General features: G+C 37.5%; 1 protein-coding gene across 3 annotated transcripts in view; it reads left to right on the top strand.

The window, feature by feature from the left end:
- LOC132616819 (uncharacterized) overlaps positions 1-20393 on the top strand; it is a 75472-nt gene extending 55079 nt beyond the window's left edge. Inside the window, exons 2-4 of one of the 3 annotated variants that reach the window (XM_060331507.1) lie at positions 13667-13726; positions 15329-16152; positions 20029-20393. In XM_060331507.1, coding sequence (XP_060187490.1) covers positions 15332-16152; positions 20029-20206 — 999 coding nt within the window. In that variant the 5' untranslated portion in view covers positions 13667-13726; positions 15329-15331 and the 3' untranslated portion in view covers positions 20207-20393. Of the gene's footprint in view, positions 1-13570; positions 13772-15328; positions 16153-20028 lie in introns of those variants that run through there. The other 2 variants (XM_060331506.1, XM_060331508.1) reach the window with 2 other exon arrangements.
- Positions 20394-27802: the final 7409 nt, after the last annotated feature.

The following is a 27802-nucleotide window of genomic DNA, read 5'->3' as shown; positions in this document are numbered from 1 at the left end:
CTTGAAAGCCCCAAGGAGAACTATGACGGCTGCACTTCTATAAGTCTAATCTTTTTAGGTTTTCAAGTGTTGGATTGAATAATGCTCAACATGTTTTATAAATATGAGACCAATAGAGGGAGCATGTGAGAAGCATGTGACTATGGACACACATACAACTGTGCCGCGGCAGTTCTGTCAAATCGTGCAGCAGCTTTACAACTGTTAAGTGTCATACAGTGCTTCCAGGGGACCTGATGGAGAACCTGTTCCTTTGCCGGTTTGTCAAATTATCAAAACTATGAAATGCAATAACTCATCAGGAGTCAAACCAAAGTTTGGGTAGACTAAAAATGCTATCTTTAGTATTGTTAGAAAAAAAAAGTGAAAACAAAGTTTTTGTTGTGAAATCAACCTAAAAGAGTTAGTACAATATATCAAAATATGAAAGCAAAAACAATAAAGAGATAAAGAGAGACGAAAAGAGAGCTTTATTATTCATCCAAGTATGTTCAAATGTGTACAACATCATTCTCAATGACTCTATTTATAGGACTATATGAAAAGGTGTTATAAACATGGAATCTGTAGAATTTTTTTTATTTTGAGACTTGGATCTCATGAATATAACTTTCAAGGCTTGCTATCTCGTACCATTGCAGCCAGTTGGGCATATTGCATCAAATTTAAATATTGTTTCAATAGTTAAAAGGGGAAAAAGAAGATATTTGATGAAATTACACTTATGTTTTCATTATCTCATGCAAAGTGGAGCCAGATATGGAGCAATAAAAGCCCCTCTTTGTTCTTCAGTTTAATCATGACGAATGGAATTGAAAGCTACTATTATCCTAATTAAAAATTGTAATTTTCTTTAGATTTTCCTTCTTCAAATATTAAAAACAGGCTTCTACTTCTTTGAAATTTTCAATATTAATTCATTAATGCACAGGTGGAGGAAAACTGGATTCTATTCTTCAACTTTTCATCATTTCTGGAGAATTTCAAGTAGCAAGTTAATTCATATTACTCTCCTCATGCTCCAGTTTTTTCTTTATTTAATATTCCTTTTTGAAATAATAACACTGTTAAGTTTCTAACTTCCATTAGTTTAAAGCACTAAAATCATACAATTAGGTTAATTATAGGTTTAATGTGCTTAGTCATCTAACACAGGGACCAAAACCAGAATATTGCTATAATTCAGGGACTAAAAACACAGTTTTTCCGAGAATAAAATATGCAACTACCCAAATGGAAGTGAGTGATTATCCAATCTGTAATATATGAAGGTTTAGGGGAAACAAATATAATTCCCCTAAAAGTTAGAAACGAAAAAGACAGACAAGCAAAAAACATAGAATCTGTCGTTATGGTCATGACCAAAACCTTATAAGCAAGACTCTTCTTACTTTTACCATTTGGTAATTCATGATAAGACACACCACAATATTTGTGACGTACTAAAAATACGTGACCAATGACCATTTATACCAAAATAATTATTTCCGTAGAAGTGAGTTGTGGTATTTATCCATAATGTTACAAATTTTACTTTAAAGATGGGCGAGCATTCACGATACTTATCATATTTTTGCGCGGATTGCCCTTCTTTTGGGGTGGTCTTTAAATTTTGCCCCTCATATTTGTGGTCTTTAAATTTTGCTCCCCATATTGTTGGTCTTTAATTTTTGCCCTTCGCGTTACAATCCTGAGCTTCGGGCAGAAATCATGAGGTTCTGGGTTCGAACCCCTGCTGAAGCATAAATTTTTTTTAAAAAAAAAACTAAAGCAAGGTTTGGGTCGCGTGTATGCCGGACCCGGCATACACTTGTTAAGGAATAACGAAAGTTATGTCGGACCCGGCATACTCATGCCTTATGGGCAGACTTGGCATAAGTATGTCGGGTCCGACATAACTTTGATTATTCCTTAACAAGTGTATACCAGGTCCGGCATACTTATGAGCAGACTTTTAGTTAAGCCTTAACTAAAAGTCTTTTCCTAGTTATGCCTTATGGGGTAGGCTTTTAGTTAAGGCATAACTAAAAGTATGCCCCATAAGGCATAACTTTTCCTTAAGACATAGACTTTGCCGTATAAGACAAACTTTTAGTTATGCCTTAAGGAAAAGCTCCGCCTTATGGGGCATACTTTTAGTTATCCCTTATGGGGCAGACTTTTAGTTAAGGCATAACTAAAAGTATGCCCCTAGGGCGGAACTTTTCCTTAAGATATAAACTTTGCCTTATAAGGCGAAACTTATAGTTATGCCAGGTCTGGCATAACTTTAGTTATTCCTTAAGGAAAAGTTTCGCTTTATGGGGCATATTTTTAGTTATGTCTTATGGGATATACTTTTAGTTAAGGCATAACTAAAAGTTTACCGTGAAAAGTAAAAAAAAAAAAATATGCCGGTGGGGGCATAGCGAAATTCAAACTCTGTCTTGCGAATTTTTTAAAATATTTGACTGAGCGGGGGTTCGAACCTGGAACCCATTAGTTTTAGCCGAAGGGAAAAATTTAAAGATTACAAATATGAGGAGCAAAATTTAAAGACCACCCCAAAAGAAGGGCAATTCGCATACTTATCACAAGTCACATTCTTTTCAAAGAATGGACTATAATCATATATACATGCTTCATAAAATTTCATTATAAGCCCATTGTCTTTATATATTCATAGGCCCACCTCAACATCACTTTGAAATTGTATTCCTTTCTTTTGATGAAGGATTTACAAGATTTTATCAAATTGGGTCGCACAACAACCGCGTGCCAAATAACTTTTCATAAATCAAGGAATCTGCAAAGGTAACAAGCCATTAATTTTCTTTTATAAACAAAATTAAGTAAACTTTCCTGGAAGAGCAAAAACAAACCGTCAAAGCCTTAACACCAAGTTATGGCATTAAACCAAGGAAGAGCAGAAGGCTAAAATCACCGTACACATTTGAAATGGAGACACTGAATGCAGTGGCCGAGTTAGGGTTTTAAATAAGGGGGGCTCAAAAATATAAAAAAGTAGACAAACAAAGAAGCAAGGGGGGGGGGGTCAATATCTAATATGTATACGTAAAAAATAATTTCACCTTTAATATACAGTGTAATTTTCTGCCAAAAGAGAATGAAACCCCTCGGCCTTTACTGGCTCCGCCCCTGACTAAATGGTTTGGAAAATCGGGGAGAAGGGGTAGGGAGGCACTAACAGGGAAAAAAACTTCACTAAATCATAGTGATCTTTTCTCTAAATGCAAGAGAGCTTATCAATAATATGAATTTGAAACAAACCTGACATGATCATTGTTTACCCCTAAAAGAGCAACGATTGAATTTGTACGCGGTTTAAAGGATACGTGACTTAAACTTAATAACGAATGCAAATAGTAAATGAATGCGAGTAAAGAATTAATGAAGCAAAAAGGCAAACGGCATAGAGCCTGAGTTCGGTATGATAAAATCGGTGGACGAAGATCCTTTTTCGGACTATGCTCCTTAGGTCCGATCGGGGAATTCCTTCCTTGGTCGGTTGTGCGGATAATTAAGACATGGAACGGAACGAAATGAATGAAATACTGGGACAAAGGCTTTCACGAAGAAGAAGTTCTATTAGCCACTAGAATGTATTGCAGAGATTGTGATGCCCTCTAATGGGGCTGATACATACGTTTAAATAGTACTAGAGTCCTACTCGGACTAGGAGGCACGAACCCTCACGTGGATAAAAACAACTGCGATATAGTCGGACACGTTCGTTGGTGGCGCGATCTCCGGCGATAAATCAGGTGAAGATAGCTTCCCGTTGATTTGGGTTTATCCTATCGAACATTCTTGGGGTTCTATCTTACGGACTCATTAGCTCAGTTCAACGTAACGGACTTACAACAAAATGGACCTTTGGGTAGAAACTCACGGACTTACAACAAAACGGACCTTCGGTTCGACTTCACGGACTTACAACAAAACGGACCTTCGCTGAATCGGAGAGAATCAAGCTCTCACCGTACACAGATAGTCCCTCCGTTTTCTGGAGCCAAGAATGGAATCGGGAAACGGATCGAAGAGACCCTTCTATTCCAGTATTAAAACCCCATTACGATCAAGTAACTGCATATGATTGGGTAACGGCCCGCGATCAGAAAACCACCAGTCACGAGCCCGAACATAGTAAATGTTGTGTCGTTCTATGTTTTAGTAACGTGCATTCCACAACTCCTATGGTCTTCCATATCTACAGTTTACTAAAAGTTTCTAGAAGATGCTAGAAGTCTCTTTAACTTCAACCTCTTCCTTATATAAAGCCATTCATAGCATCACTTCTTCACACTTTATACACCTTGGCCTGGCTTTGTTTTAAGATGTCTTCTCCTTCATTGTTGTTAACCGACGCTGTTCACTCTCCTATATCTCCCACATCTCCTACTGAACCTACTCCCGAACCTTACGCCATAACCGATCTCAAACTTCAAGCGGCCGAAATCTCTCCGGCTCGGTTCAATTTTAAGGATAATTGTAAGGTGGGTCATCACTATGACCATGTGAAGAAGTTTGCATCCTTGGTTACCGAAGATATAATCCCCAGGGTTCGACGAGAATGTGACTTGGGCAGCGATGTGGAGATTTTGCCTGTCGGGCAGGGAGTACGGATTGATCATCACATCCCAGGTTATTCGCTCGTGTACACTTACCCATTCGCCATCGGATTTACGCTCCCCATTCCTCGAGTGATAAATGATATGTGCCGACGTTATCAGATTTGTGTAGGGCAAATTTCTCCTCAAGTGTGGTGGCTCATTTATTGCATTGAGTTTTTGGCTGGTATGGCCGGAGTCCATTCACTCTGGACCATTTAATCCATATTTATATACCCCGGGTCATTCGTAGGGGCATTATACACCTGGTCCCACCGGGCCCTCGGAGCCTAATTGACCCTGAGGATGACTATGACCGGGGTTGGCTGCATCAATTTGTCGTTATGAGAACGACCCAACTACAACGTGCTAACACCGTTCCTTTACCGGAAGAATGGAATCCCGGACAAATTTCCATTGAACCCGAGCTCCTACTCGAGATATTCAAGTGGTTGGCCTCCGTGTTGGGCGCTACCGAGCACGTAGGCCGGTCCTGGAGAGATTTAGGCCCGATTGAGTGAAGGTTCAAGAATCATGGTAAATTCTGATCCGTAATATGTATTCTATTTTGTACACACGTTCTCATTATCTTATTTCTCGTGTTAGGGCTTCCTGTGAAAGCTTCGAAGGCAAGGGCTACTCAAACAAAGACCGAGGATGTAGCCGAAGGAAGAACAACCAGGTCGGCGAAGGTACCGAAGAGAAGGGTCATAACGGAGGCATTGGCTGGCAGTTCGGGAATTGGTGCCAGGGTAAGATCTCGCTGGATTTTTTGAAATGGTTCGGCACCAATAGTGGAGATTGATGACGACAATGATGAGGCTGCACCCCCGGCTAATATTCCCCCAACTCGAACCCCTGAGAATTTTCTCGAGGAGATCGCCAGTCTTCGAGCGAAGAATGACCGACTGAAAGCAGCTTTATCGGGGAGTAGTGAACCTATGATTGATGAAGCATAGGGCTCAGGGTTTTTAGATTTTGTTTTGTTCAATCCTTTTGGCTGATAGTTGTAGTTATGTACGGTCGTTTAGACCGGAGTAGGTTTGTTTAGTTATGTACGGTCTAAAAGGCCGGAGTAGCTTTGCTCAATTTTCCTTTCTGGCTTCAGACCGATGTAAAATTTTATACTCGGATGTTTAATGGACCCGTTTTCATGAATGGTAAGTTCAATTTCCGTTACTGAACTTGAACTCGATTTATATTACCGAACTTAATTTCTCCTGGAGAGGCTAGAGTTGAATGTGATCCATCGGGAATGCGCAGGAAAACCAAGCGTCGCATCACGTTATTTCACTGACATGAAAGACGTGTCGGTTCCCGATTGGTCACATTTTGACACGTGTCAACTCGCGACCGGTCGGGCAAAAGGCACCGAAAGGGAAGCGTTTCGCTTCTATCTTATATATATGTCTTCCTTCTTTTCATTTTTTCCTTTTCTTCCTTTCTTGCACACTAACAGAATCCCTCTAACGATTTTACTCCATATTTTCTTCAAACACCCAAGAACAAGCTTTGTTTCTTTGCCTTCTCTTGAAAAAACTTCTAAAGTTGTCTTTTGATCTTCACCCCATTCTTGTGTGTTCGTTTATCCGTTTGTTTTAAGAAACAAGACATGGCGTCCAGTTCTAGGCAATCATCATGAGAGAATACTCCGTCCGATTCCCCTGCTGCCTCCGACACTGCTGCTGATGCCGAGGCCGAAGTAGTCCCCTATGAACCTCGGGGACAAAATGCAATGCCAGGGGCATTTAATTTTGATTCCGACTTTGCTCCAGAAAAGCCACCAAAAGGAGACAACGCGGACCGAGGATACAATGTTCGGTGTTATCCATCGGCCATCACCGAGGCTCTTATACCACAAGTTCGGGCTGACTATGGTTAGAACGTAAATCCGTCTCCTACAGCTGCCGGCGAGTGGCAGTATGGACCTACGGATATCGTGATCCCGAGCCCTGATGAAGATGTGACCTCGTACAAAGAAGGGTATTTGAGTGTATACACCTTTCCCTTCACATACAATCTTGACCCGCCCATTGACGAGGTCATTCTAGATATGTGCCGAACATAGCAACTGTGCCTCGGACAAATTGGGCTGAATGTTTGGCGTGTCGTTACATGCATTCAGTTCTTAGCTAACGAAGTCAATACTCTGTTTACGCTTGATCATTTGATCCGACTCTACTCTCCTCGTTTCTTTCGCGGGGGAATTGTGAAATTGCTGAAGCGTGCCAAGTACCCCATACTTTCTAGTGTGGATGATAAGGATTGGGGGTGGTTAGTGCGCTACGTCCTTGAGAAGACTGAAGAAATTATTCCGCCGAGCCATCGTCCCATCCCCGAAAGGTGGAACAAACGACGTAAGCCATCCGAATGCTTTACTCTTTTTTTATTTTATTTTATTTTTTTTACATGGAGATTTTGCCCTGCAACCAGAAAGTGGATCCCTCGGGTCATTGATGACCTCGTGGTCTGGCTTGAGAACCTCATGGCCCAGTACCCCCACATATTGCGATGTTGGGCCGAACTGTCGAAGGGCAGATGGGTGACAAAAAGTCAAGGGGGTGAGTTTTGTTTGGTCCCTTACCCTCGTTTTTCTCCCCTTTTTTTAACATTTCTATATTTGCAGTGAAACGGAACATGGCCCGGCTAAGGGATTCTCCGCCCCTCTATCCGAGAGGAGGTTCGCTATTTGACCCGGCCGAGTCCGGACAGCTACTAGCTGAGGTAGCTCCGAGTAGAAAAAGGGGCAGATCGTTCAAGACCTCTTCTTCCAAGGCAAAAAAGAAGAAAACCACCACAGCTCGAGGTGATTCGTCACGGACCTTGAGAGACGAATCAAAAGAAGACTTCATGTTCGCCATCCGAAGGCACCAACCTGCTTCACTTATACTACCGGTTAGTCCCACCACGACCGGCACGGGGCTACCGCCTGCAACCCTTCTGCAATTGGCCGAGGTTGCATTTGAACATGCCTCCCGGAGCCCGATAAGGATTTCCGACGACGTTATTACGGTCGATGATGATCTGTCCAGAGGGGACCTACCGTTAACATTGCTGATTTACTCGGGACCTCTTCCCCACACAGGGAGGAATTTGAACGGATGCTGGGTGAGGCTTCCCCGGTCAAAGCCGTTAGGGCTGACCCTTCGGGTTTTAACCTGCCAATTCCCGAAAGCAGGCGACGACCTATGAATGTTACTGAATCGGGTTCTTGACCCTATCTTGTAGGCACGCTCCCAGTTCCGAGCATTGACCTGAGGAGGACTAGGTCTACTGTTGTCTCTGTGCCGGAGGACACGCACTTTCTTTCACGCCCGGTTGGTGTGGCCAGCTACCTTCGTCCCATAGTCTCCCAGGAAGATCGCGAAAAGATAGACGAGGTGCCTTGGCTATGCCTTTTAAACGAACGCATGCATGCCAGTAACCGGGTAAGCACTGGTCATTCTCTTCATGCCCTGCGTTTTAATTTTGCCCTCATTTTTAACTTGTTGTTGATCGCAGACCGATATTTTACTGCACGAGGGTTTTCTCCAAGGCTCGTTTCTGTTTGACCGGGCGGAAGCTCGGATCCAAGCTCAAACGATGAGTCGTTACCTCCGGTGGGATTCCTTTCATGTCTAAATGGGACCATGCAAAACAATCTGAGTTATCTTTAAGAAATTCAATTAAATCATTCCTGAGCTCCGGGGTAAGACCCGTGCCCAGGTATACCTTCCTATCCAGGAGGTGGACGAAGAGGACAACTTGCTCCAGTTCTTCTACCGTGGACCTTGTTGCATCGGATTCATCCGGCAAAACGAAGGATCTTGGAATACCGAAGTCATCATCTTCCTCTGCCACCTAGTTCTGTGATTGCTATTTGGTCCCTTCACTCGTACCCAGGGCATTGGCGCGGCCATCTGTATCTTCCTTTGGCCCATTTGGTGCGGCTTCCTCGACTGCGAACATTTCTTTGGCGGCGGGATGTTCCCCCCGTATGACCTTTATCCCATCGAGGGTTGAAAACTTCAGCATCTGGTGCAATGATGATGGTATTGCCTTCATCATGTGTATCCACTGCCTCCCAAATAGAGCGTTGTATTTCATTTCCCCGTTAATGACATAGAACTTGGTATGTTGCACAACCCTGGCTGTACTCACGTGCAGTGTGATTTCTCCCCTTGTGGTTTCACAGGCCATATTAAAGTCGTTCAAGATCCTGGCTGTCGATATAATTTGATCCAACATGTCGAGCTATTTGACGACCTTCCATCAGATGATATTCACCGAGCTACCTGGATCAATTAAGATACGCTTAATATGAGTTTTATAAATAAGTACAGAGATTACCAGGGCATCGTTGTGAGGCTGAGTGATGCCTTCGACTTCCTCGTCATTGAACGAAATGAATTCGTCCGGTATATAGTCCCCACTCCTTTTTTCCCTCGTGATAGGGAATCTTGTTCTCTTTAGGATAGGTCTTCGTGGTATCTCGACGCCGTCAATGATCATGTTGATCACATGTTGGGGTTCTTCCTTCTCAGCTTTTCTGTCGGCTTCTCTGTTTTTGTAGTTTTCCTTGCCCCGTTCACTCAAAAATTCTCTTAGGTGTCCGTTTTTGAGCAACCGGGACACTTCATCCCGTAAACCTCTGCAATCGTCGGTCCGGTGCCCGTGGGTACCGTGGTAGTCACATGCTAACTTCGGGTCCCGCTGGGAGGGATCGGCTCGGAGAGGCTTTGGCTGTGTCACATCTTTTATCTTTCCAATTGCTGCTACCAGGGTCGAGGGGTCGACATTGAAGTTGTATTTTGATAACCTCGAATTTTCTCCTAGATGCGAGGTCGTCGCAAATTTCGTTTTGTATTGGAGACACCGAATGGTTTTGACAATTGGGGAAAAGGGGTAAGGAGGCACCAACAGGGACAGAAACTTCACTAAATCATAGTGATCTTTTCTCTAAATCCAAGAGAGCTTATCAATAATAAGAATTTGAAACAAACCTAACACGATCATTGTTTACCCCTAAAAGAGCAACAATTGAATTTGTACGCGGTTTAAAGGATACGTGACTTAAACTTAATAACGAATGCAAAAAGTAAATGAATCCGAGTAAAGAATTAACAAAGAGAAAAGGCAAATGGAATAGAGCCTGAGTTCGGTATGATAAAATCGGTGGAAGAAGATCTTTCTTCGGACTATGCTCCTTAGGTCCGATCGGGGAATTCCTTCCTCGGTTTGTTGTGCGGATAATTAAGACTTTGTCACGACCCAAATCGGAGGGCCGCGACTGACACCAAAGGCCCTACTTGGCTGAGTGCCATACTACTATTCCATCTAGGAGTCACAACTTTTTGTGAACCTTTAATCTACGAAATGAAGCTTCCGTCAAGTAAAAAAAAAACTTTTCAATAAAACTCTTTCGTCAAATCAGGGACTTCTCCCTTATCGTTAATTAAAAAAACCTTTAGTCACAATAAAATCTTTAAAAATAAAGCATAAAAACACATCGACCTATATGGTCGCTTTACAGAACTATCGACATCTTAATGCACTATCCACAGGACACTGTCTGGAAAAGTCTCTAACATACACGAGATACCATAACATAAGTACTCTGACTCGGCAACACTCCGAACTGAGATGGAGCTCACCAATCCAGCTGATAGCCTGGGAACATCCTATCGCCAATGTCTTCTACTCATCTGTATACACCTGTGTGGCATGAAATGCAGCCCCCGAAGAAAGGGGGTCAGTACGAATAATGTACTGAGTATGTAAGCCATGAATAACAACATATAAAGATGTGAAAGATAATATGGAATAGGAGGGATAACCTGTACATCTTAAAATCATATGCACACAAGCACCTATATACATATATACACATATAACATAAGAATTAGTGTTGCGGAACGTGCAACCCGATCCATAAATGTTAGTGCTGTGGAACGTACAACCCGATCCATAATCATCATATGTTAGTGCCGAGGAACATACGGCCCGATCCATATAAGTTAGTGCCGAGGAACGTACGGCCCGATCCATATAAGTTAGTGCCGAGGAACGTACGACCCGATCCATATAAGTTAGTGCCGAGGAACGGATGGCCCGATCCATATAAGTTAGTGCCGAGGAACGTACGGCTCGATCCATATATACCATGTTCATATACATACTGTAAATAGTATGCAAGAAAGCTAATATGAAAGCTACAACTTTATCGGAGTGAAATAAGGTCGGTAACCTCCGATTCATATTATGGAACAGACATTATCGCTATATCTCACCTCGAAGGAACAATTCATAAGGTGAGATCAACAATAATGAATAGAATCGAGAAAATCATGAAGTAACTCAACATCTTCATATCATCATTGAAATCATAACTTGAAACTTTTAAACATAAAATCATCATCATCGTAATCCTTACAAAAACATTCTCATCTTTAACATCATAAGAAGCTTTAAGAGTCATAAACTTCTAGCTATTGGAAACAAGGTGGTTATGGAAACATGTACGAGATCATAACATAAGAATCATGCCTTTGAAAGAAAGGGACGAGCCTTAACATACCTGATTGATCTCCTACGAATTAATGCTTATTCTCCCGAACTTGCAAATTTACACTCGAGAAATTATACTACCGTTAGACTTATCGTCATATGCTTATCTCAAGTCCTTAAACTAAACTTCTTTAGAATCTGCCAAAATTCGGGCAGCATCTCCCCTGTTTATATGTCTAGTCCAAAATCACAATACAGCAACCAACAATAACAATAACAATACCAACATCAACAACGATATTATCAATACCAATATATTCCATAAAACATCCCACACAATGTTTTTCAACATACAAAAACAATATACATTTCCTTTCTTCCCAATCAAGGAGCATAATCTCATCAACACACCAACAATATTAGATACAATCTCTATACATGTAAATCAGCCCAGCCACACGGCCACAACATGCTCAAAACAGTCTATAAACACAACAACTACAACACGACACTTTATAACCTTTCCTCCATAACTATTTTCACTTTTAAGACTTGCTAAACCTTCAAATCAACTCAACATAAGAGATAGGATGAAGAACATACCTTATACTTGAATAAATTCAGTCACACCAACTTTCTTCAAGACCAAACTTACCAAAACATCAAGAAGAAGCAAGAACAATCACCTTTCATGGACTAGTTTGGTGTAATCTTGTTAAATTCTTGATTTAATGGGCTATAAATGTTTGGGGGTTGTGTTAGGAAGTTTTTAGGACTATTGAGAATGTAAGAATGCTGAAAAAATAGAGTTAATGGGGGTATTTATACCCCTAATAAGTCGGTTCCACCGACCATCTCAAGTGGGACTCGCGGAAGCCATTTGGCAGCTTGGAGTCTTTATATTAAAATGGTCATAACTTTTGATCCCGATATTGTGTGAGGGCCCACGACCTATGGTTGGAAAGCTCTTTCAATTATATACAACTTTAATTTGTGGTGTGTTTCCAAATTCCAAACTTATAATAGCGCTTTGGCCCCTCCAAGTCAGATCATCTGGAAACATATCTTTAAATCATCCTTTTGGAGGGCTTATGCACACATTTGGCTTAAGGGTCCTTCTTAAGACTTGCTCAATTTCCCATGTACTACTCATATCACTTTTCATATGTCCTTTATAAAACCCCGACATTTGGGCCCCACCTTAACTTACGGTTACGAGGACTATTCATCAAGTAACGTGTTAACTGATTTATTCTATACGGTCTCCAAATGTGATATATATATATATATATATATATATATATATATATATATTCTTATATTTTTATACTCAGATCATATAATCTTCATCCCTACTCCTTGTATAACTTTGCTCTCCCTTGAGCTCATACTAAGCCGTCTATAGTCTTGGTAACGCAAATTTTGTCGGTGTGTAACAGACTTGGAACGGAACGAAATGATTGAAATATTGGGACAAAGGCTTTAACAAAGAAGAAGTTCTATTAGCCACTAGAATGTATTGTAGAGATTGTGATGCCCTCTAATGGGGTTGATACATGCGTTTAAATAGTACTAGAGTCCTACTCGGATTAGGAGGCACGAACCCTCACGTGGATATAAACAGCTGCGATATAGTCGGACACATCCGTTGGTGGCGCGATCTCCGGCGATAAATCAGGTGAAGATAACTTTCCGCTGATTTGGGTTTATCCCATCGAACATTCTTCGGGTTCTATCTTACGGACTCATTAGCTCGGTCTTACCATCGGTTCGACTTCACAGACTTACAACAAAACGAACTTTCGGTTCGACTTCACGGACTTACAACAAAACGGACCTTCGGTTCGACTTCACGGACTTACAACAAAACAGACCTTCGCTGAATCGGAGAGAATCAGGTTCTCACCGTACAATCATGTTAATATAAAAATTGAATGTTTATGTATTTGTGTTACCAATTACCATACGTATTAAGCCTTCCCGAAAGGCATGTCCCGACCTGCTAGGCATCGTATTTAACTTTTAAGAGAATTATCAGCATGCAAGCACCATTAACATATCTTCCTATCACAAACGAAAATTGAACTTAATTAGTTAGAGACTCTGTGTCATAAACATGACATTTACCCTTGAGAAGGTGGGGAAGATTATGGGGTAGTGGGAGATGAATAAGGAGTTAGTGGATGTGTGGTGTTACTATATTTAATGGTGGAAGTAAACCTACGAGTTATGGACATTCACAATTAACTTATATATTAATATTTACGACAGTTTTAGTTAAGTTGTATTTGAAATTTTTATGACCAAACATTAATTTTCAAATAATTTTCCCAAAAAAAAAAATGAAAAATTCTCATGGCAATTATTCTCCTCGAGTAATTATAGAAAACCTCAATAAAGATGGCACAAGCCCAAATGGAAGTACGTGATTATCCAATCTGTAATTTATGAAAGTTTAGGGGAAATAAATATAATTCCCCGTAAACTTAAAACGAAAAAGACAGACAAACAAAAAACATAGAATCTGTCTTTACCAAATTCTCTTCCAAACAACGCGTGTGTGTTGGAACATCGTCATCACCTGCCAATTTTCTCTTCTTCATCAAAAGCTTCAATTTTTAATTTACAAGGTGCCCTCTTTTTATATACTTTTGGAATTTTTCCTAAACAGAAATGTATGTACTTTTTGCTCTGATCTACCTGCTAAATTGTTTTCTTTGTTACCAATTTAATTCTATGGCTAAATCATCTTGATCTCGTGTCTTTTTTGGTTCTATGTTTTTTTAAAGATTAATTATTGAGTATTAGAGTGGAAATAATGAAATGGGTATTAGAAAATTATAATCTTTCTTAAAAAAAAAAAAAAGATTATTGAGTATTAGAGAATGAAATGGGTCTAGATAAAGGGGAAAGAATATAGAAGACTTATATAGCTTACTTGGGTAATAGTAGGAAAGGTTTAGTATCAATGTTTGTTCTTTGTTCATGATCTTGGTATGATTTTTATGTTAAATTTGTATTTGTTATATTAGGTAGAAGTTTTTTTTAGTTTTTTTGTTTTAACTTCTCTTGGTGGCTTTACATATTTTTGTGGTGGGATAAACTATAAAGATTCTATGTTGGGTTCTAGTGGATTCATTAAAGAAGCCAAATTGAAATGAAAAATGCTGTCTTTAGTATTGTCTGAACTCACTGCTAAAAGAAACATTTTGTACTTTCTGAGGTTCATTCCATTTTTGGTGTAGTATAAATGAATTCTTTTGATTTATCTAAAAAAAATAGAAGATATTTTTAGTTCCTTCTTTTGGGTATGCTACTGGCAATTTGGCAATGAATCCGTATGATTTCGTAGTGTCTTTTGGTAAGAGTTGATCTGGAATTGCAGTATAAATATGTATCTTATATGAATTCTGAAATTTGATGTCAAAGAAACACTGATAAAAGTTGTGCAAGTATTCTGTTTTCTCTAGGGAGAATATGTACATTTTTTTTTTTCATCTTACAGCAAATTTACACATTGTCTTACGTAAGTTTCTGACTAAATTTGAAGTGCGTTGCCAGTAAAGAACTTGTTCATGTATTGATGATGCATTATCTGAATAACTATGTCATAGTGGTTGAAGTTACGAGTTGATTGGTTAGAAGGAATAAAAAAGAGAGGAAGGGAGTGGATGAGAAAGATTATACATATTTTAGTCAAAATTACTGGCTTATTTATTTGATTTTAATTCTTTTTCTTTCCAACATAGCCAATCAACACCTTAGTCTTTAGTAAGATTACTTAGTTCAACTGTGCTGTACTTGTTGCTACTTCCTAGTATTGTTAGATCTTAATAAACTAAGGGGTCATTTGGTTGCTGGTTGAGTTGTGCCAGTACAAGTAATACAGAGATAAAGTATGCAGGGATTAGTCATGTAGGGTTTAGTTATTCCATCTTCCACCCTGCATGAGACAATACATAGATTCCCTCATAACTTACGCATTTATTAGTTATGCGGAAAAGAAAAACATGAACCAAAGATTATATTAGCAATGTTATGTTTTATGTGGTAAGGAGGGAAAACCAACCAAACATTGTCTAACTTGTGCTAGATTCTATATGGAGACTATTTTCCCCCATTGTTGTAACCAAACAACGTATAAAGTTATGCTAGTTTTAATACATGGATAACTCCTCCCTAACCAGCAACCAAATGAACCCTAAGTTCCTAATTCGAATTTTTTTCAACAGGTAATGGCAGTGGAGGAAGATATTGATCTTTCAGATTTGAAGTACCAACTTAGCCAAACCCATGTTAATTGGAAGCAAGAGATGGAGAAAAGCGAGTCCCAAGTAGATGCCTTGCAAGCAAAACTATTAGATGTAAAAGCTTCTATTACTGGGTCAGAAGAAGATACAAAGAGAGAATTAGATGTTCTTTCGCGTAGAGTCAGAACCGCTGCAACATTAATGACGTATTTGAAAGCTAAAGCAAAAGTCATGGCCGTTCCTGATTTGGCATTTACCTCGTGCGGTATAAAAGAACTATATGGAGTCGGACTTATTGATAAAAATGGTGTACCATTTTCCAGTTGGTCAAGGGACATAGATCTCTCGTCTTTTGATGATGTCCCCGATGATGAACGAGATGGATCTTATACGAGTGAATTACTCAGAAGTGTACAAATGGTTACAGATGTTATGGAAAATCTTGTCAAGAGGATTATAATGGCGGAATCTGAAACTGCTTTAGAGAAGGAGAAGGTAACAATCGGTCAGGAAGAGATTCAAAGAAAGGCAGTTCAGATTGAAAACATGTCTGTTAAGTTAGAAGAGATGGAAAGGTTTGCTTTGGGTACAAATTGTATTTTGAATGAGATGCGACAGAGAGTTGAAGATTTGGTCGAAGAAACTTCTAGACAGAGGCAGCGAGCTGCAGAAAATGAGCAGGAGCTTTGTTGTGTTAAGAGGGATTTTGAATCTCTGAAAACCTATGTTAGTAGTCTCATCAGTGTCAGAGAAACTCTTCTGTCATCGGAAAAGCAATTCCAAACAATTGAAAGGCTTTTTGAACGGTTAGTATAACCCTTTCGCTCGAGAAGATTTTCTGTTTCATAAAATGATGGTAGATCTGTTTATTTATGTTCTCTGGGTACTCGCGTTTAGGGCTGGCAAAATGGTTAAAGAAAACAACTAACCATCCAATCCGATTCATTAGATATGGGTTGGATAACTTACCATTAAAAAAATGGATCAAATATGGATATTATCCATGAAAAAGAAAAAAAATCCATATCATCCACTTAAAAATGGATATCTAAAATACCCATTTGTCTGCTTGTTATTTTTCATCAGTTCTTGCTTTCTAGGAGTCTAAACTTATTTTGGCTTTTAGCTTGTGTTCTCACCTGATTCTTCTTGAAACCAAACCCATATTATCCATCGGTTTACCCATTTTTTATTTGTGTTAAATATGGGCAGGTTGGATATTTATCTGTTTTTGTTCGCCCATATCCGATCTGACCAGCCCGTTTGTCAGTCCTACTTGCGATCAGTGTATATTGTTATGTCATGTATCTTAATACTTGCGATGCAGCTTAACAAGAGTTCATACCTTTCAATATCATATAGCACACGTTTCTGAATCAATAGGGTTAGAATCTAAATATGCACCCAACATTAGACACTTTTGCTGGAACATATGTTTTCTGAACAATTTACCAATACACTTCAAGACTTTGAATTTATGTCTAACCATTTTTTCCAGTCATGTTTCTCCACGACACCAGAGTGTTATCTGGTGGAGTGGGTTATAATTAATTTCCTGTGTCCTTGAATGGCAGTCATATGATTCATACCATGTACCGGGCACTAGGTTGTATGAGGCTTGGTTTCATGTCTATATGTAAAAAAACATTATAAAATGAAATGGAGTACTTGGATTAAGAATGAGGAATCATCCCTTTTTTAAAGTGCAATGCAAAGGTTTGTAAAAGCTCTTCTTGATCCAACTAATGAAAGTAATTTTTTTTTTTTTTTTTTTTGAGAATGGTAAGATTTTATAAACAGAAGCAGTGAATCTCAAAGTTTGTGTCAAAATACACACTATCAGTTCCTTTACATCACTGTATGAAGCTGAGAAAGTCTAACATCTTATCTGCTGTATTAACATCTTCTAGTCTACACTACACCAAAAAGCCAATAAATATTTACATTTATATTTTTCTTGACAATGAATACATTTATATATCAATGTGTCTATATTTTCATATTTGCTTTCAAAACATAGTTGATTCCTTTCCTTCCAAATCACCCAACCATATGCTAGAATGAATGTTTATGTTTCTACCAAAGTCATCCCACAAACTTCTTATATGTTTGTAAACACTGACCCCATGTGCTGAGTTGGTTAGTTTTGTACTCCAGTTATGCTTTCTTCCTTACTTTTTAGTAACCAGCACTTTCCATAAACGCTCCTTCATTTTGATGGAATCTCCATAACTATTTGAACAGTAAGCTCTTATTCTGGTGTTTAAGATTTGTCACTCTCATTTCCCCTTGCTTCTTGTTCAACTTGACGATCCTCCAATTAACAAGGTGGAATGCTTTTTTCTCCTTCAGACAAACTCACTTCTTATAGGATCTAGTTTCTTTTCCACCTTGACAGGCATTGGAAAAAGAGACATTGTGGGTGTGTTTGTTATGGAGGAAAATATTATTCAGAAATGGTTTCTAACTTTTCCATGTTCGGTTGGTCAAAATTTTTGGAAAACAATTTCTTTACAAATGAGGAATATGACTTTCCTCGTAAAAGTAGGGAAAACAAGTTCCACAAGTGGCATTCCACAATCCACATTGACTGTGTCCTCCCACCCTCCAACACACCTCATCTGCACACCCACCCCATAGCCCCCATCCCTACCATCCGTAGTATTTGTCTATATACAAATGCTTTTAGGATAAATTTTTTGCTTACTTACCGAACACGAGAAAATTAGTAAGAAACCAACTTATTTTCCTGGAAAACATTTTCCGAGAAAACATTTTCCTTCATACCGAACATACCCTGTATGTGTAGGAAGTGAGTCCAAAACACTATTAATGAGCATCAACCTGCCTCAGAAAGATAAGTATTGTCTTTTCCAATTAGCAAGTCTTTATCACAGTTTTATAGAATGTTCTGCCATATTATTGAAGCTTTGAATTTGGCACCTAAAGTCCCAGATATACTGTTGGCAAGCTTCCAGTGTTACACCCAATGCCAACTCCTGTAAATTCTGTAATTGGGATCAAGTGACTCTTAGCAAGATTAATATGAAGAACTGACACTCCTTCAAAACTCAGCAGGATCAGCCTCAGGAATGGAGCCCCTGTCTCACATAGAACGAAGGTATTATCCACATACGTAATGTGGGTAATAAAAGTGTCTGTTTGGCACCTATTATCTGCACTGTAACTGTGGATCCATCTTCTTTGTTCTGCTTACTGTTACTGAGACACTCCATAACAAGGATAAAAAGGAAGGGGGATAGGGGATCCCATTGATTTAATCCTCTATAAGCCCAGAAAAAGCCTTCTGGGTTTCCATTGATAATCACAGAAAATCTCACAGTTGAAATACACACTTGGATCCATTCACTTATTACCCAATCCCAAAGTCTTTAAAAGATTAAGTAGGAACTCCCAATTAACATGATCATATGCCTTCTCTAAGCATTCTGCAAAATGTTTTCGTTGTCTCCTCCCCACCCACCCAACCCCCAACCCTTGACCATCCCACCCTTTTCCACCCCCGAACCCCCACTTCCCACCTCATCCCATCCCCATTGTGTTTTGCTAGATTACATATAAATGCTCTTGGGATGATATTTTTTTTGCTTATTTACCAAACACTAGAAAGTAAATAAAAGAAGCATTGAAGAAGCTCAATTAGTCCGAAGTCCTTCAACTCTTCTGCTCCTGCTTTTGTAGGAATAAGAGCAATAAAAGAAGCATTGAAGAAGCTCTTCTCTAATTGCTCAGTATGGTAAAAGTGAAATAAAGCCTCCATTATGTCTTCCTTGATGATTAACCAACATTTTTGGTAGAATGCTATAGAAAACCCACCCGGCCCAGGAGTCTCGTCCCTTGCACAACTATTAATAACATTGCAAACTTCTTGCCAGACTCCACCTTTCAAGACAGATTTGGTGGAAATCCTTCAGTAAAGTAATTGCTCTGATAATTCCAACACCAATCTCGACTCTCATAAGTTGCCAAATGATGTTCTGGTTTATAAATCTGTATGACATAATTTTCTTTTTTCTTTCCCATTTAAAGCACCCATCTTATAAATCTACACCCATCACTACTTTAGTGGCCACAATTGAGAACTTGCAAAGTTTACTAGGAGACATAGAGTTCTTGAGAGTTTTGTTGTTTCTTTTCTCACGAGGATTGTCTTTCTCCCGTGGTGAGAGGGGGGGAAGGAGGAATTACTTTCTGTTCTGTGTTTCGTGGGCTTCTCTTAAAATCATTGTATCTTATACTAATTGAATGCACGAGAAAAGATGTCTGAGCACATCTAGTGGCTAATACTTGGATTCTCTTCTCCGGAATATTATGGGGTTGTGGTCCTTGCAATAATTTACAATTGTAAGAGCTCGTCTCTGTGGCGTAGCTACATAGACTGAAGGGTGGTCAGTTGAACACTCTTCATTGGAAAATTATACACTGATCACCCGTTGCCAGAAAACTATGTTGTGTATATAGAGAATGATACTGTGTATATAGGTCAGAAATTACTTCTTATAAATATATATTAAATCTTGAACACCCTCGAACTTTCTGGCTTCACCACTGGTTTGTCTTATATGTTGTTCGCATGAAAGAGTGCACTATAGTAATTATAACGTATGGTAAAGTCCCATATCTGCGATTTTTTGTACTCAGTTTTGTTTTATGTGAACCAGGTTAGCTGCAAAGACAACCCAATTGGAGAGTGAGAAAATGCAGAAAGAGGCTCAAGTCCAAAAGCTTATGGAAGAGAATGTGAAGTTGACAACTCTCCTTGACAAGAAAGAGGCACAACTCTTGGCCATGAATGAACAATGCAAGGTTATGGCCCTTAGTGCTTCTTCTAGTATTTAGAAAGTTGTCGTAAAAGAGTTAAATTCCATGAGATCTTCTGTTCAATGAATTCTTCCTTAAGAGGAACTTTGCACCTATAGTTGTGTTGTATTTGCTCATTAGGTGAAGTAAATCAACTAACCGGATGAACTTTGTTCTTGAATTTAATGGAAACTATGCTGCACCATTTTTGGTGCATTGTCTTTTACCTCTGCATTTTATAGAACTTTGCTTTTAGTTCATAAGAGTCTGCTGCTATCTAAGGAGTAAGTATCCTTCTCGTTCCCAGAAGAGGACATAACTGTCACGGAAGAGGGTATGAAACTTTGACTTTGATGGCACGGTTAATCTTTTTGTTTTATATTGTTATATAATATAAGAAAAATTGAAGGACTTGCTTTCTTTTAACCGGCTCCTCGTTTGTCAACGCTACCAAGGATCTATCGGATTGCCTACTATACTTTTTAAAGATAATGAGACTGGGTGATTAATGATTGAAAGGAAACAAGTTACTCAATTACTTGGTCATTACGGGTCTCTGTCCTAGTCCTGTTATAGTAAGAGCTCTTGCTGGAATAACTTGTGTTGATGATAGGACTATCTTTTACGTGGCTGATTAGTGAATACCATACAGATCTATTATTTTATATCATGTGTGATCACCTGAGCACCAAGTCGTTCTTGTTGAACCAAAACCTCTGTCGAGTGAGTCTTTGTGTAAGAGGAAAATCTAGGATCTAGAGTTCAAAGTGAGTGTGGTCTTATTATATGCATACTTTTTAATATATATATATTTTTTGTATATGTGGAGGATGTGCAAATTTGGAGAAAAATATGGAATACTGTTCGCAAAGTGCTTTGAAATAGATGCTGTACAGAAATTGACATAATCATGTTTATGGCTTTTGTGTTTTTGGTGTAATTAATTAGGATGTATATAAAAATCACTAAAATTTTGATAAAATATTAATTTAAATTTATTATTGATTAAATAGTTGAACTCGTTATGCTTAAATCCTAGATTGTCTTCTAACTTATACTGGTGGAATGTAATATATACCTGGTAAAATAATTGAATCTTGGATCGACTTCTAACTTAATGGTGGAATGTAATATATACCTGGTAAAATAATCGAATCCTGGATTGACTTCTAACTTATACTGGTGGAATGTACTATATACTTGATAAAATAACCGAATCCTAGATGACTTCTAACTTATACCGGTGGAATGCAATATATACCTGGTGAAGTAATCGAAATGCCAAGCTGACCCAACTTAAGGCTAGCTGTCACAGTTCACATCCTTCTTGCTGTGATTGCCTCTTGTTCTTTTGTTTGGGTTTCGTGTCAGCTACAACCTCTCTAAGCTTTCTCTATTCAATTTTCACGCTTGTAGGCTTGTAGCATTAGTTGAAGGGAGTCTTCAGCAATGTTAAAGTTGTTCTCGTGTGATTTAATGATATGTCATAAGTTCGAGTCGTGGATCAATCATTGATACTCGCATTAGGGCTTACGTCAAAGACGAAGTCAGAATTTGAAGCTTATGGGTTCACGATTTTATTCGTCTTAAGTTAATGTATTCCATATTAATAATTTTTCCTTGTTCAATGAATTTCTTAAGACAAATACATGGTTTGAACCAAAGTTACTAAGTTCGGCCGAATTCGTAATCATACTCTAGGTCCGCCCCTAGTCTATATTACACATCCTTCGAATGCGGCCCTTCTCAAGCCACTATCAGACACATGTATTTACCAAACCATACCGACATACCGACTACAAAACCAACTGAGTCGACCGTTTTTTGAAAAAAGAAAAAAAAAAGTTCAATTGTTTTAAAGAAACCCTGAATTCAATCGGTTATCGAAACTGACATGCTGCGTTCGGACACCCCTATTTCGGTTGGTAACTCCAAGATGTAGTTAACGTTGCGTGAATGCGAGATGCTTTACTTTTTTAGGCTTGTAACATTAGTTGCATGATGTATGTGGGAATGGTCTTTTTGATTGGTGCAAGCTCATATAGCTTAGCTGAGGAGGTTGGTGAACCTGATGGATGAATCAAAGCAGACATTAACTAAACGTGGAATGTTGATTCGAGTACGTAGATACATCATAAATGTCTATCGAATAAAAAGAACATGTGATGTTTTCTTGTACATGAACAAAAGCTAGCTCATCTTAATTTGGAAAAAAGTACGTACATTCATCTCCTTTTTTATGTTCACATCACTGTCAAAATTAATCTCCTCCATATATGACCTGCATATACTAGAGCCCTTTTCATCCCTTTGATCCCTATTTTCAGGACAAGGCAAAAATGTATGTTCTGCACAGTCAAATATGTTCAGGATTTGATTTTATGGATTTTATTTCAGGATTTCACTATAACTTTTTTGATTTACAAGCTAGGTTTGAAATTAAATTATTTATACTTAGTCCGACCCTCCAAATTTATGTGGTGGCTTTGGGATTTCGAGAATCATATGAGGGTTTTTTTTACTGCGATTTTTCACATGCCTTTAAAATATTTTAAATTGTTAATTATTGTGACTTATAGTTTTTTATGTAGTTTCCAAATATGTAAATTTCATTTCACTAAACTTCAAAATTCAAAGTCCGAATTTATGGTTAAAATTAAAAAAGTTTGACTCTCAAATCCAAACTATGACACATAAGTTGGGACAAAGGGAGTTTTTTTTGTTGTATATTTCCATATTTAATACTAACAATTTAGCTTCAAAATCTCTGATTTATATGAAACCACAAATTTTATAAACCTTTCTTTCATTCTTAAACTTTTTGTCTAGTCAGACACTGTTACATAAATTGAGACAAAGGGAGTAAATCTTTCGACAAATACATAGAATTCGAGCAAACGCTACTAAATTCGCATGCTTAGATTTGAATTGCCATGTGTTACATTGTTGTATTCGGTGTAAAGAGGCTTTACGCTATGACATGCTAATTGCATGATATATGTCCATGTTCCAGTTTGTGACTTGTCCTTTTAGTTCACATTATTGTTTTGCAATAATGGCCATCTACTCATTTCTAATTAATTTGGTCTGTTCAAATATTTCGTCTCATTAGCTGTGCTCTAGTTGTTTCCTGTCCATTATCTAAAATTGCCTGCAATCTCGGAGGGATTTTAGAGGTTCCTATATTATAGAGAGTGTAGCATATGCTTATTGGAGAAGGTTTTGGTGATTTTCGGTAGTGATGGAAGAAGAAGGGCTAGTGTAGTGTGTTGACATGTCATTTCGGCTTAAATGGATGGGGTTAACAGAGGAAGGGTAAATTTGAGTCACTTTTATAACATTAAGAGTATATATAAACCGATAGTATAACATTAATACTTCGTTTGGTAGGAGGATAAGTTATCCCATGTAGATGGGATTGAGTGGGATAAGATGGGATTACTAATCCCACCTTTTATGTGGGATTACTAATCCTGCCTAATCTCACCTTTTATCCCATCTACATGGGATTGGAGGGGATATAAAAAAAAGTTATCCCACCAACCAAACATAGGATTAATTCCAATCCCATTGGATTAATAATCCATTCCATCCTATCCCTCCTACCAAACGACCCCTTTAGGGCAGGGGTAGAGCTAGGTAGGGTTAAGGGGGTTCATCCGAATCTCCTTCGGTGAAAAATTACACTGTTTATACATGGTTATATATATATATATATATTAATATTATACTAGTTATGTGAGGCCCGTGCTAAACCCGGGCCCAAACTCAAGATATAAAAGTAGATATTTTAATTACAGAAATATAATTTGTGTTAGTACAAGTGTACAACAACAACCATATACCCATTGTAGTCCCACAAGTGGGTAATTACGTTAGTAATAATTAAATTTCATATAAGTATATTTTCAATATATGAAAGCAAAACTTTCATTCCACTCCTTTAATATGTTAACTTCCATTTTAATGAAATTATTTACTTCAAATCAAATGCGGAGCCAGAATTTGACATTTATAAGTTATGTATCCTAATTTTCTGAAGTTATTTAGTTCTAAATAAATAATCTATACATAGTTAATGAACTTTTAAGACAAATACATAATTTAACTTGTGCAGCAGATGGAGTTGTTCCTCTCTTAATTAGGAATTAGGGGTTCGAACATGAATATGGAAAAAATCTTTGGAGGGAGCGCACACCCCGAATGGGCGCGATACAGTGCGAATTATCTGGATTAATTGAGCTCAAATGCGGATATCGAGCACCAAACAGAAAATCAAAGAACATGAAAAATGAGGTAGGAGGTTCGATAGCTTTTGAAAAGTAGACTTTAAAAACAAAAAAATAAAAAAATTGACTTAAGTAAATAAGATTAGGACCCAAAAGTAATTAATTAAAAAGGTTAAAAAAAATTGGAAATTCTTGTGAGGATTACAAAAGTTCCTAAGTTTGCTCTTATATATAGTAGTAATATATATATTTTGAACCCTTTTAGTGAAAATCTTGATTCTGGCACTGATTAAGGGCTCATATGGACCGGTAGTCTAAGAGATGACAATATTAAACCTTTTTCAATAGTAGAGGAGCAAATATGACCCCTTTCCAACAATTCAATATAAAAACAATGATTGTGTACCTGTTGAGTAGTGGAGTAGAAATGACAGTGCAAAAAATAAAAATCTTGCTCCTAGATGCGTTTTGAATCTCTTGAAAACAAAGTTAAATTCAAGAACCAAGTTTTTTTTATGTATCCTATTTTGAGATGTACAGATTTTTCCCTCGGAGAATAAAAGGAGCCTTTTTCTATTTGAAAAGAAGTGGTTGAACCGCTCAAAAGCTGATAAACCTACGCTCTTTTTCATTACCATGTAGTAATTTCTCTCAAGAGGTTATTTAAGTCCAGGGAAATTGATCTCACAATTTGAGGACGTCCAAGATGTCAAAGTCAACTCTTGATTGACCAAAAAGTGAACTCTCAAGTCACTAAAGGGTCAATATTCAAAACAAATTACATGATAGCGTTACCCATTAGTTAAGAAATCCAATTAAATCTATCTATATAATATAAAACTAGACATAAAAAAGGTGATGTGACACCTCTCTATGATCATTATTGCTATTTATCTTTTTTGTCAATTTTTTTGAGCTTTTACCTCATTTTGTTTTATTAAAAAATCTAATATATTCATTGGAGAAAACCCCTAATTCAATACAAGCATAAAAAGAGTAGTTATTGCAATTAAATGCTCATTTATCCGTAAAAGAAAGCTAAACATTCATCTATAAAGAAAACGATAACTATAATATGAAAGAAGTTGTGAGGCCCTTTTCTCCATTATATTTTTGAGTATTAAGTTTCATTAAATTTTATAACAACCATATTAATTCATTATGTATAAGTTATTGTATTAATTATTAAATAATGTATATATTAGTGGGGAATTGAAAAGCCACCATCAGCTTTCAAGTATTTCAATAGTGCCTTTTTCTTTTTTATTAACTCCTTTTAATTACTCTTCTTAAATTTCCCACTTTATTGTTTGTGAATTTAATATGTATTGATGTGGTATTCATAATTTGGAAATGGAAATTATTGTCTTTAGTCTTTGTAATGGACGCGAGAGCGAATCAAAGATTATACTCTCTATTAAATTCCCTAAACACTATGTTTAATTAACTTTTTATTAGTTTGTATAGTAATGTGCAAAGGGTACTATGTTTAATTAATTTTTTATTAGTGTGTATAGTAATGTGCAAAGGGTAGGAGATAAAAAAAATGTTATGGTTCTTCTTGCTTCCCTTTAATTAATTTTTTATTAATGTGTATTAATATGCTAAAGATAGGAGATAAAAGAACAAGAACCAACCTTTCTCTCATATTACCGAGCTATTCATATGTGAATCGTGATTTATGATCATCCATTATAGCTTCAACATGCATTGGGAAATTCTCCAGCATGATGAGGTCCATTGTACCCTTTTTCTGTTTTACTTTTCACACAGTAACAATTTGTTTTATAAGATTCATGTGTTAGTGAATATATCTTTGACCTTATTTTAGTGTTATTTTCGCAGAAAATTCAAATGGAACCTTTACTTTACGGGCAGAAGTTTGTCAATGTTTTTTTTGAAAAGTTTACACTCTTACGTCCCATAATTTTTTACTCAATATTTGAAATTTTGGCGATTTCGTGCTATGCCATTTCCATCAAGCAGCTTGGTACGCTTTGTAGCATCTACCTCAATGTTGAATGCATTTCGTCTAAGGTAATTTTGAACAGTCTCTAAATTCATAATTTTATTCTACTGTATGAATTTATTTTAATTTCTTTTACAATGCATAATTTATTGATTAGATTTGTTCTGAGAAACCAATAAAATCCGTTTTGCATTAGCTTTACTTGATTGCTCTACTCATTTAGGTTCTTTAATATTTTATTTAGCAAACGAAAACTATATGTAGTTATTCCTTGATTCTATGTTCTAATTTACATCTTATCTTTTTTTTTTTTTTTTTTTGTTGACAAAGATGAAAATCTTTTTTTATTTTATGTAAATATAGGGGAGAGACGAAGGGAAAATAAGTGAGGGAATTTTAAGAGAATCAACTCCTCACCAATAAGGTGAAAGTCCAGGTAACCAACAATTAGACTATTAAGATCATCCACAGTAATCAGAATCTCACACTATATTACCCCTCTATTTAACTTTTTCATCTTCTTATTATTTTTATCTGACTATATATATATATATATATATATATATATATGGATCTGCTCAGTGCAGTAAGCCTACGCCATGCGCCAGATCGGGAAAGGGCCGGACCACAAAAGGGTCTATTGTTCGCAACCTTACCCTGCAGTTCCACAAGAGTTTGTTTCAGTACAATGGAAACTTAAAAAGATGGAAGTATTGACGTGGTATTTCTCATAATAAATCTTTCTTACTTTTAGTATCTGGACTTCTATTACAGTGTAGCTGAATGTATATTCTGCTCGATATCAACTTATAGTTTGAGAACCGTGAAAGTTAACCATCATTATAAACTATATTGAAAATAGAATAATGTACAAACTAATGAGAGGCAAAACAACAGAACTGATTGGTACTTTTGAGGCAAATCATAAAGGGATCGACGATTGACATCACGAAATCATATGAGTAATCATGGGGTTCTGGTCTTTGCACTTTTCATTCCCTTGAAATGTGAATGAACATGTAATTTAGTGGCCATTGTTTTTCGCATTCAAAATACATATTGATTTAACACTTTTTTAAAGTTTATCTTATGAAAGACAAACCAATGATAACTTACTTTTAAGTTTCGGAAACTATACTTTGTGGTTATTTTAATATTTAGATAACTGAAATTTAATAGTATTATAGATTTAAGGAGGTTTTACAACCGCGCGATGCGCGGCTAAATTCACTAGTGTATAATCAAAATCCTACTTTAATGTCAAATTGCCAGCTCAAATCCTCATCCCCCCCCCCCCCCCCCCCCCCCCTCCTCTTTTATGGAGTCTAAAATTCCAATTTTAGCCTTGAATCTAGAGATGTAGCGGTCAAAATTGTGTAGAGATTAAGCATAATGTTAAGATCAACGTGGGGAATCATTAACTCAATTATGGACTCA

Source organism: Lycium barbarum, chromosome 11 (assembly GCF_019175385.1).
Source record: "Lycium barbarum isolate Lr01 chromosome 11, ASM1917538v2, whole genome shotgun sequence".
Taxonomy (NCBI): Eukaryota; Viridiplantae; Streptophyta; class Magnoliopsida; order Solanales; family Solanaceae; genus Lycium; species Lycium barbarum.
Note: the sequence above shows the minus strand (reverse complement) of the source record. Positions and strands in the feature narration are given on the sequence as shown.